General features: G+C 36.8%; 1 protein-coding gene and 1 long non-coding RNA gene across 5 annotated transcripts in view; both read left to right on the top strand.

Annotated features, from left to right (window-relative positions):
- The first annotated feature begins 640 nt into the window (after positions 1 to 640).
- LOC135073217 (uncharacterized) lies at positions 641 to 4,251 on the top strand. The gene is made up of 2 exons (XR_010257601.1): positions 641 to 895; positions 1,242 to 4,251. It is a non-coding gene; the product is annotated as an uncharacterized LOC135073217 (long non-coding RNA).
- Positions 4,252 to 6,123: 1,872 nt separating this feature from the next.
- LOC135073218 (bestrophin-4-like) overlaps positions 6,124 to 12,240 on the top strand; it is a 40,326-nt gene continuing 34,209 nt past the window's right edge. For 3 of the 4 annotated variants that reach the window (XM_063967312.1, XM_063967313.1, XM_063967314.1), the window contains exon 1: positions 6,124 to 6,537. In XM_063967312.1, the coding sequence (XP_063823382.1) occupies positions 6,467 to 6,537 (71 nt within the window). In that variant the 5' untranslated portion in view covers positions 6,124 to 6,466. The remainder of the gene's footprint in view (positions 6,538 to 12,240) is intronic. The other variant, XM_063967316.1, reaches the window with a different exon arrangement.

Genomic DNA, 12,240 nt, shown 5'->3' on the forward strand with positions numbered 1-12,240 from the left:
ATATGATATGGCGCAGTCAGGAGATGGCAAGAACCAGGCCGCGGGTGTAAGACCCGTGAGTATTAAAGCCGACACGATGCAGGGATTGAGCCTTGCCCAACCGCCGCCATTGTCTTTTGAAGGAGATTTGGCAAAAAACTTCAAGACATGGATAAGACATGTGGAACTGTACATGGTGGCGACTGAATGCCATAAAAAGAGTTCCGAAATAAAAGCAGCAATATTATTACACCTCTTGGGCGAGGAAGGAGTGGACAAATTTGACACGATAGACCTGCCTGAAGCTAAAAAGAAGGATTATGATGAGGTATTAAAAGCCCTTGGAGATTATTGCATGCCAAAAACAAACGAAAGTATAAATAGACACACATTTTTTAACAGGAATCAGAAAGAGGGTGAAAATATAACAGAATATGTAGCCCAACTAAAGAAACTATCAGTGACCTGCAACTTTGAGGGTCTACGTGACAGTCTCATTAAAGACAGAATAATAGGAGGATTACTAGATAAAACATTGCAAGAAAGACTCTTAAGAGAGCAAGAACTATCATTAGAAAAGTGCATAAATATGTGTAAGACTGCAGAAATAGCGACACAATATATGAAAAAACTGACAGAAGAAGACTCGAAAGATATTGACAAAATAAATAGAGATCATCGCCAACAACCTATGGGTAGAGCATTCAAATGTAAAAGCTGCGGATATCAACACCCTCCACGTCGTTGTCCAGCATATGGCAAACAATGTAATTATTGCAAGAAGATGAACCATTTTTCTACTGTCTGTAGGAATCGAATGAAGGATCACAACATAAAGGGAATACAGCAGAATCCTCAGCAAGAAACAAATCAAGAATATACATTGGGTACAGTATACACTGACTGGACATTGCAGGTAAAACTACAGGACTGCAATAAAAATATTACATTTAAATTAGACACAGGTGCCGGTTGCAATGTAATATCTAAAAAAATGTTGGACAGTTTGGGAATTCATAAAAAGTTAAATAGGTCAAGCTCTATTCTTAGAAATTACAATAACTCAAAAATTAATTTACTAGGCACATTAGATTTATCATGTATAATAAAAAATAAAAAACATGTTTTGAAATTTCATATTGTAGATTGTGATTCATCTCCATTGATAGGATTACCAACCATACAAAAATTAAATTTAATGATATTATTAGGGGAAATACAAAAACAAGATATTATAAAGCAATACTCTAATTTATTTACAGGAATAGGAGAACTGAAGGATTATGTTTATGATTTCAAGTTGATCCCGAACTACACAGGGAAAGTAATTCCTTGTCGACCGGTGCCCATGAAGCTATTGGATGCATATAAAAAAGAGTTGCAAACTATGGAGGAAAATAAAATAATAAGAAGAATAGAAGAACCCACAGATTTTGTAAATGCAGTGGTAATAGTAAGAAAAAATGATAATTCGCTTCGCATATGTCTTGACCCACAATATCTCAATTCTTGTCTATTAAGGGAACATTTTAAATTACCAACATTTGAAGAAATTGCTGCAAAAATGGCAAACGCTAAGGTATTCAGTAAATTAGACTGTAGTAAAGCGTTCTATCAATTGAAATTAAGTGAAACCAGTTCAAAACTAACCACCTTTCAAACACCATTTGGTAGGTATTGTTTTTTAAGAATGCCATACGGAGTAAAGGTAGCATCAGAGGTTTACCATAAACAGTTTTCTCGCCTGTTTGAAGGCATTCCAAATGTAGAAATTTTTGTAGACGACCTAATTTTATGGGCTGATAGTGAAGCTGAACATGAGAAAATTTTACACAGAATATTACAAAAAGCTTCAGAGCATAATATTACATTTAATGCAGACAAATGTATATTTAAAACTAACAAATTAAAATTTTTGGGACATGTTTTCACTGATAAAGGAATTTATATTGATGAGGATAAAATAGACAGCATAATAAAAATGGAGAAACCAACAGATGTAACAGGCATTCAAAAGCTATTGGGTATCATTACATATGTTTCTAAATTTATTCCCAATGTATCTGAACTAACAGCTCCTCTAAGATCATTATTAAAAAAGGACAAGGATTGGGAATGGGGTCTAGAGCAAGAAAAATCTTTCAAGGAAATCAAAGAGCTTTTAACTTCCTCCCCAGTATTGCAATATTACAATCCAAACTTACCATGTTTATTAAGTGTAGATGCAAGTAGTAATGGTGTGGGTGCAGTTTTATTACAAAATGGATTTCCAGTAGCCTATGCATCCAAAGCATTCACAGACACACAAAAATCATGGGCACAGATCGAAAAGGAAATGTATGCAATTGTATTTGCTTGTGAAAAATTTCATTTTTACATAATGGGTCGAAACTTTGAGGTGGAATCTGATCATAAACCTTTAATTCCCATAATGAAAAAACCTTTAGCAGAAATACCTGTTAGATTACAAAAGATGCGGTTAAGATTACAGCACTATGACATAACATTAAAATACAAACCAGGAAAGTTATTACAACTTGCTGATTACTTGTCACGAAATTATTTAAAAGCTAAGGTTGAGGAGGATGATGATTTTGATTGTAGTATATTGTTAGTAGATTTAAAAGAAAAAATGAGTGTGAAACGATATGAAAAGTTTAAAAGGGAAACAGATTGTGATGAAGACCTAAAATTAGTAAAAAAGTTATTATCTGAAGGATGGCCGACTAATGGTAAAAATTTACCGGATTCCTTAAAACCCTATCATACATTTCACACTGATTTACATTTAATGGATGGACTAATTTTCAAAAAACATTGTATCATGGTCCCAAAATCTTTGCAGAAAGACATCTTATCCAAATTGCATTATAATCACTTGGGTAGAGAGAAAACTAAAATAAGAGCTAGAGAGTCGGTATATTGGATAGGAATTTCAAAAGACATTGATAATTACATTCAAAACTGTGATACTTGTACAAAGCATAGTGTAGAAAATTACAAAGAACCTCTATTACCACATAAAATTCCAAAGGAGGCTTGGCAAAAAATAGGTGTGGATATTTTTCATTTGTATTCAAAAGATTATTTGTTAATAGTGGATTATTTTTCAAAATATGTAGAAGTTATAGCTTTACAGTCACTATCTACAGAGGAGGTAATAAAAGCAATAAAACAGTGTTTTGCACGCTTTGGAATTCCAATTGAATTAAATAGTGATGGAGGACCTCAATTTACATCTATGAAGTTTAAAGAATTTTCACAAAAATGGGGCTTTCAGCATACAGTTTCTTCGCCTTATTATCCCAGAAGTAACGGTATGGTAGAAAGGCACATACAAACTATCAAAAAGATGCTAAAAAAATGCGTAGAAGATAAAAAAGATCCATATCTAGCAATATTAGAACTTAGAAACACCCCCATCTCAAACAACATTGAATCACCTAATCAAATATTGTTAGGTCGTAAAATTAGAGGTCTGATACCAAATCTGGAAAGCATCAGTAGTCAAAGTCAGCAGAAGGTCAGAAGCGAATTATTAAAAAGGCAAACTAATCAAAAATATTATTATGACAGAAATGTTAGGCCGTTGAAGGAGTTTTCAACGGGAGAAAATGTATTAATAAAAAATCACAAAAATGGTACTTATGACAGACATGCAAAGATATTGGGTCCATCAAATAAACCTAGATCATATAATGTTATAACTGAATCGGGAAATATTGTTAATAGAAATAGATATCATTTAAAAAAGAGCTCAAAAAATTATAAGTTTGTTGCAAGTGGTGTTAAAGAAATAGAATATCCAAAGTTTAATAGTTTCAATGAGGCTATAGAAGTTGAAAATCCAGGATTTAATGATTGTTATGAGAATGTAAGTCACCAGGACGCACTTAATAATAAACGTCTATCACAGAATGAAACCAGCATAGAACCTAGCTGCATTGTAGAAAATAGAATGGAAGATAATTTAAATAATCATACATCACAAAATAATTGTAAAAGGTCAATTAAAGGTAGAGCCATTAGGCTTCCTAAATACTTAGAAGATTATGTGCAGGGTTAATTAATTATAGTTATGCTAATTGTTTGTTTATAGTCATCTAGAGTTTTGTATCAGAATCAACTGATAACAAATGTATGTATCTTTTAATTAATTTGTTAAAAGGAAAGATGTAACATTATTGTAATGTGACAACACTACTGAGAATAGACTATAGATTGGGTATGTATTGTCTGTGGATAATGGAGAGTAAAACAGGATGTACATGACACAGTGATTATTTTATTTAATAAATCCCAAATCATCAACAGTCAAATACAATAATATGATAACAATTATTACAATAAGATCCAGTCATCCAGTCGACAGGTGTAAAGAGCCTGTCGACTGGCGCTCATCAGTCTTCTCCTAGTTAGATATCAGAGACGGCGCGCAAAAGCCCGCCGCCTCTGGCCCACCCTCTTGCGGCGTATGGGATCGGCAGAAGAATCCTCCTCCCTTTCCCGTTCCGCCGCCTCCTTTGTGGCAATCACAGCTTCGCGTGCACACCTCAAGCGTGTGCTCCGCCGTATCTACCGGGTCATCGCAGTGGTGACACGCGCTGGTCCTCTCGCGACCGATGCGGTGCAGGTATTTCCCGAAGCAGCCATGTCCGGTCAACACCTGCACCATCCGGTAAGTGAGAGGACCCCCGAGTGCCTCCAGCCATTGTCTTAAACAGGGCTGCAATGCGGTGACTGTGCGGTGTCCTGCGCTAGGCTCTGCTAGCCAGTCTGCCCACCCATCGATGATTGCTTTGCGCGCCTCCTCACCCCAGTGCTCGACCTCGCGAGGTGCTGGAGGGTTACCGCTGCTCCTCGCGGCAGCGGTTCGGTGGTATACCTCTGCCAGCACCTCTGCCTCTAGCTCCCACGGGGGAGTACCTGCCAGTGCACACGCAGCCTCACGGGAGACCGTGTTGAATGCGCGTACTAATCTTTTGGCCATAATGCGTTGTGGCCTCCTCAAAGCCGAGATGTTTTCCCTTCCTAGGTCTACCCAGATGGGTGCTCCGTACAGGGCCATAGATTTTACGACCCCTGCAAATAGACGGCGGCATCCCATGTGTGGGCCTCTCAAATTGGGCATAATCCGGCATAAAGCCCCGGACACTCTAACTAACTTTGGGGACAGAACCTTGAAGTGAGCCTTAAAGTTCCACCGGCTGTCGAGTATCAATCCAAGGTATTTCATGGTAGACTCGACAGCGATGGAGATGCCACCTACGACAATCTCTGACCCTACTGGGGGCCTCGACTAATACACAAACAATAACATAATTTAAGGTAGGTATTAAAGTGCTACAGTTCTGGGGACGTTTTGTCCCACTGGGGGGTACTTACTTAGAACTAAAACTCAAAAAAATTTTTCATTAAACCCATACATACGTGTGGGGTACCTATCTATGGATAGGTCTTCAAAAATGATATTTGAGGTTCCTAATGACTTACTTGACTTATGATCCTATGTCCCCTAGATGGGGCAGAGGGCGTCCACAACAGTCCTCCATCTCGTTCGGTCTTGAGCTTCTCGCTAGATCTCGCTCCAGGTCTTGCCGATCTTCTTCGCCTCGTCCACTACAGTGCGCCGCCAAGTTTGCCTGGGTCGACCACGTTTGCGTTTTCCTTGGGGATTCCAATCCAGAGCCTGCTTAGGGATGTGATCGGGGTCCCTTCGGAGAGTGTGGCCAATCCAGTTCCACTTGCGGCGCTTGATCTGCTGGTCGATCGGAATTTCGTGGCAGCGTTCCAATAGCTCGACGTTGGAGATTTTCTCGGGCCAGTAGGCCAGAGGTTCCTAATAATAATATCATATTTTTCTAAACTGAATAGTTTGCGCGAGACACTTTTAAAGTGGTAAAATGTGTGTCCTCTCCCCCCTCTAACTTTGTAAGTGTAGTCATCATCATCACGCAGTATTTTTTAGCTCAACTGTAATACGATTACAATACGATTTGATAGCCCTTAAATTCAATATCGATTAACGATGTACGATTGTACGTGATATGAACGATAACGAATAGTCTCCCCTCCCTAATCTGTCATATTGTGTCGGTCCCGGTCGGTCCCGGTCGGTTGATCGGTTGATCGGTTCGTCGTTCTCGTTCATCAGTCAGTTGCGGTTTCTTTGTCAATACGTTGATCTGTCTCATGTCTCATCTGTGCGTTGATTCAGTTTTGTTGTGTTGTGAATTTTTAAAGTAAGGTAGTGCAGTGCGATTAAAACATCGTGTTTGATTGTTTTATTAAAATATTATTAAGATGAACTTTGTTTATATATTGTTTTATTCAAAATTTATTGTTATGGTCGATTATATTTAAGGCCAAACATACTGACTATAAAGGTCCTTACTTTTAAATTGTTTTTGGAAGACATTCCCACAATGAAATTATAAAATTCCATATTCTGTGATATAACATTTTATATTTAATATTTAACTTTAAAATGACTATAACATACACCGGTGATGTCGCAACTTGTCGGGGGTTCGGGACATTTCTAAAAGTATTGTACAGGTAAGTAATTAATTACATCAAAAGTTTTAAAAATTAGAAGTTTTCTAATTTTTAATATGAGCCTATTGTGGTGTCCTATTGAAGGGAAAAGATATTTTTCCCTGCTTATTAAGTTAATTTTCATCATAGGTATAAACGGGACACAAACTAGGTATCTCTTTGCCAAATTTCATCAAAATCGCTTCAGTGGTTTAGGCGTGAAAGCAAGACAGACAGACAGAGTTACTTTCGCATATATAATAATAGTATAGATATCATGTTTTATCATTTATCTTGTGAGGCATATTTATGAACCATCATTCATAATATTATTGGAAAGATCATTATTTGGTATCATTTGCCATTTTTTATGTAATTTTGTATTAATACCTTTTTATGATATTAAAAATCTGAGGTAATCAAGTCTATGAATGAAAAAAACTGGCAAAATAATCATCCAACAATAGAAATGTAAAAGCAAGTGAGTACATAACTAATTTATTTTATTTCATGCAAAAGATAAATAAATAAATAATTTTCATTTTTAAGAAACTAACTATTTAATTATTTCAAATTAAATTTAAATTCATTCATGTGTGCTGTATGTTTTTCAAATAAAGAAAATAAATAAATATAATAATTACCTACTTAATAATAATTTACCCAGAATCTAAGATGCATGTAGTGAGAGCCTTGAGCTTTTCAGTCAAATAACTGGCAAAGAAATAAAAAAAATACATCAAGATAAATATAAAATATATACAATCTTGCAAGAAATTTAAAATAATGTCCTATTATTAATAAAATATTGTTACTAAATCTTAATCTTATTCTATTTAAGCATTATTTATAACTACCTAGTAGGTAGTTTATAATTAAAAAAAAATCTGTTATTTAAGAACATTAGACCTTAATTTACCAAGAATATCATTTTAAGTAAAATAAGAAATTCACATTATTATCACTATGAATAAAGCATCTAGGTATTCCTTATGGATCCCTTTAATCACCTCAGTCTGCTAGACATTATCCACTGTGCTTGCTTGATCCCTGACTTTACATTATTCCAGTCTCGGAACTTAATCATTAGCTAATGGACATAAGGCATTAGGCATCCCTTACAACGGCGGTTTTTTTTTCGGCGGTTTTCTTGGTCGATAACATGAAACAAATCGCCGACCACTTCTTTTTTCTTGAACTCCATAGACAGGAGGCATCTCACGCCGCGTTGTCAATACTAAAAAAAGCCAGAATCCTAACTAAATTTTTGATTTACCTTCCTAATCAAATCAAAATTTTTGAGCTCGAATCCACTAAAAACCTGGGGTGTTCCCTCTGCCGCATAGTCCAAGACGCCTTCCGCGGACGTCCCGCCCTACACGACGGGACCCACCATGCCCCCCCTCAACGGCGGGCCGATGGGACTACTCCGGAAATTTTGAGCCTAGTTCTCGGTCTTTCGTTCTCACTCGAAGTTACAACCATTACAAACACTTAGGTTAATTAATTCAACTTCGATAGCATTAGCGGCCCCTTTCGTGTCGGATGCTAATTATTATTTCTACCTAACTAAAATTGGTAAAGATTATGTTGGCGCCCAAGCTCCAAGTTGCAGATCCTAGTTACCGGTGTGTTGTGATGGTTTGAGTTGATTTTCGAAGATTTGGTAAGATAATGCTATACCTAAACAAAAAGGTTTTCTAGGCATGAGTAAAGTTGAAACCGTCGGATTTTTGTTTGGTATATATATGTTACGGTCAAAGTGATAAATGTGACAATTATGAATAATCGCCGGTTATTATGAATAATTACCGCATGAGTTGGTAAATGTGATTAATATAAGATCATTTATGTGTGTATAAAACTAAATAGGCGGCTTAGGGGTGGCCCAAGGGCCACCCCCGCCGCACCTTAACCTATTTTTCACTTTAAATCAAAACAATGTGTTATAGGCATTATGGCAAAGTAATGTTATGCAAAAAACATTCCAAACTCATTTTGCCAAATAATATTAATATATGATATCAAAACGTTCAAAATGTGAGGCTGTACATGAGCGCTGTACACGAGCCGGTGTTCTCTTTTATGATATTTGTTAGTATTAAGGTTACATTATGAAATAATCACTGATAAATGTGATTATTTAATAATTCAACCTTAGTAACTAAATTTCATAAAAGAGAACAACATCTTGTGTACGTGCTCGTGTACAGCCAAACTTTAGAACGTTTTGATATCATATATTATTATAATTTGGCATAATGAGTTTGGAATGTTTCTTGCATAATATTACTTTTCCATAATGCCTATAACAATGTTTTGATTTAAAGTGAAAAATAGGTTAAGGTGCGGCGGGGGTGGCCCTTGTGCCACCCCTAAGCCACCTATTTAGTTTTATACACACATAAATGACCTCATATTAATCACATTCACCAAATCATGCGGTAATTATTCATAATAACCGGCGATTATTCATAATTTTCACATTTATCACTTTGACCGTAACATATATTCGGCTTTAAGCCGATAAAAGAAATGACTAACCGACTAAAACAGACTCTTAACAAGTTTCCGCGTAGTTATAACATTTTTTTGTACCGGTATAGTATAAAGTATGAACTATGAAGGCAGGTACAATAGTATCGCTTCCTCGTCTGTTTAGCACAACCGTCTGCTACCTACTCAATTTCAACCCACTAGTTTGTCTGGCGTCCGCGTCTGTCTTCAATCGTGATACCGGGCGTACATAACGAAATGAAGTTATAAAGTGTTATGGCAAGAATATTCAACAAAAAGCTCTTCCATATTTATTATACAGTGTGTCCGGGCATGTAGTGATCAAACTTTAAGGGCGTAATCTATGGACAATTTTATCGATGAAAATACTTTAAATTTGGGGCTTGACCCATTTCTCGCATATTTACAAGGACTTAAGTTTTTAATTTTCAGTTTTCACCTCTTCCTTCAAAAACAAGTGATAGCGTGGGTAACTTAACATTAATAAGCAAATATTTTATATCATGCGATAGCCAATAAAATTATCTACTAGTAGAAGTAGAAAACACACACAAGTTTCATACATTTTAAGGGAGTAAGAATGGATTTAATTAGAAATAAACATGATTTTTTTCACATCTTTTTCAGTTATTTCCCAACACAAGAAAAACCAGGGCGTTAAGGTATGTTTTATTTGCATTGTATTATTAGTATTTGAGCCATTCTACAAAACGAATGTAAATTTATTAGTCTACGTCTATTAGTTTCGACGTAATTGTTGAACAGAGATACCCATTCCCAGCGGTTTCCATAGTAATCGGAATAGGTTGTGTGATTCTTTCAGGCAGTGCATTTTCGTATGTCGCGTGCGCTATGGAAACCGCTGGGAAGGGGTATCTTTGTTCAACAATTACGTCGAAACTAATAGACGTAGACTAATAAATTTACATTCGTTTTGTAGAATAGCTCAAATACTAAAAATACAATGCAAATAAAACATACCTTAACGACCTGGTTTTTCTTGTGTTGGAAAATAACTGAAAAAGAAGTGAAAAAAGTCACGTTTTTTTCTAAGTAAATCCATTCTTACTCTCTTAAAGTGTATAAAACTTGTATCTGTTTTCTACTTCTGCTAATAGATAATTTTATTGGCTATTGCATGATATAATATTTTTGCTAATTAGTGTTAAGCTAACCACGCTATCACTTGTTTTTGAAGGAAGAGGTGAAAACTTAAAATTCAAAACTTAAATCCTTTTAATTTTGCGAGAAATGGGTCAAGTCCCAAATTTGAAGTATTTTCATCGATAAAATTGTCCATAGATTACGCCCATAAAGTTTGATCACTACATGCCCGGACACACTGTATATTAAGGTAGGTAATTCTACATTTGCCTAATACCCTAATACCAAAAGTAGCAGCTACTTTTAAGTGTGGAATAAATGCCTGCTATTTGAAATAAATACTTGCACACGTGCGGTCTGCTTAGTTTGCCCCTCAATCACCTCCTGTAAGAAATTCCTTTTGTAATCGCCTTGTGGAAAAATCTATCGTCCTATCCCATTCCTCTGGCGTTGAACCCTCTTTCTGTTTGTGTCTCTAGCTAGCATAACTGCCAGAAAATCTTTAAAGTTTCATCAGCTTTCAGAATCAAAAGCTACAATGTAATTCAATTTTCGCCCGACACCTCTTTGTTTTTGAAGTGTTTTTTGTTTTGTTTGTTTGCATTATCATTTTCTTTGTCTTAGTGTAAGTTACAATTTGTAACTTCAGCTTCAGGGTCCGAGACATCTTCGTCGAAATTGTTATCAGGTCAGCTCCGCTCTTTCTCCGAATAACAAGTTTCGCGACTGATTTTTTTATTCGGTGTATAAAATTGTTTGATGTATTTCACATTTGGCTAATGAATGTCGGTGTACCTTCACCGTCGTCACGTCAGTCTCATCAATCGGATTGTGAATCGGATCAGTAAGATCTGCCATTGAACGAAGTGATTACTTGCTCAGATGTCTTCTCTTGCATACATTTTGCAGCCCGTTTACCCCTGAGACTCCTGACGTTTCTTCTAATGTGATCAGTTTCATATCTTTATTTTGGTATTCTAAATCAATATGAGCTCACTTCATTGAGATTTATGAATTCACGATGTACCTAGATCTTGATTTCTATTTAGATTGCGTCTGTCGTTTGGCAATAACATTACAATAAGCAAGACGTGTTTGCAGCACAAAGCAAATATTGACATTCTCGTCAGTCGTAAACAATGTCGTAGTGCACCTAATACTCCTCGTATTACCTAAGTAGGTACCGAAGTACCTACCTACCTAGCTACTTGATTGAATTGAAATCTCTCTCTTTATAAACTCTATCACCTCCGGTATTGGCTCCTCTTGCCATCTATATGCAGACGATCTGCAACTTTACCGTCAATGCCACTTCAAGGACATCAACAGGGCTGTGGAGTATATTAATGCTGATCTTGATTACATTGCTGAGTGGTCTGGTCGATTTGGTGTAGCCGTCAACCCTAACAAGTGCCAAGCCATAATTATTGGAAGTCAGCGTCAAATATGTCACCTCAACGGTGTGCCACCGGTTAACTTTAATGGAGTTGACATTCCTTACTGTGCGAGCGTCAAAAACCTTGGCTTGCACTTAGACACCACGCTCAGCTGGAATGTACAGGTTGCGGAGGTCAGTCGGAAGGTTACAGCCACAATGCGCTCCTCTGGAGGCTCAAAAACTTCCTCCCAACAAAAACGAAAATTTCCCTCATTCAAGCTCTTGTCCTCCCGATAATCGACTATGCCGACGTCTGTTACCCCGACCTGAATCAAGATCTACTTACAAAGTTGGATCGCCTTGTCAACAATGCCATTCGCTTTATTTTCTGTCTCCGTAAATATGACCATATCTCCGCTTACCGTTCCCAGCTTCAATGGTTGCCTCTCCCACTTCGACGCAAAGTCAGAATTCTCTCTACCCTTTTTTCAATTCTAAATGATCCCAACTCTCCTTCATATCTTAAGTCTCAGTTTAATCTTCTCAGCTCTACGCACTCACGTCAGCTCCGTTCCTCCAACAAGTCCGTTCTTTCCACCCCTCTTCACCGAACTGGTTTTCTCTCCGACTCCTTCCGTCTCCAGGCCATAAGGCTCTGGAACTCTCTGCCTGAAGAGACCAGGCAAGCGTCTAGTAAGTTTTCTTTTAAAAAATCTGTCCATAAT

This window comes from Ostrinia nubilalis, chromosome 7, assembly GCF_963855985.1.
Source record: "Ostrinia nubilalis chromosome 7, ilOstNubi1.1, whole genome shotgun sequence".
In the NCBI taxonomy this organism is placed as follows: domain Eukaryota; kingdom Metazoa; phylum Arthropoda; class Insecta; order Lepidoptera; family Crambidae; genus Ostrinia; species Ostrinia nubilalis.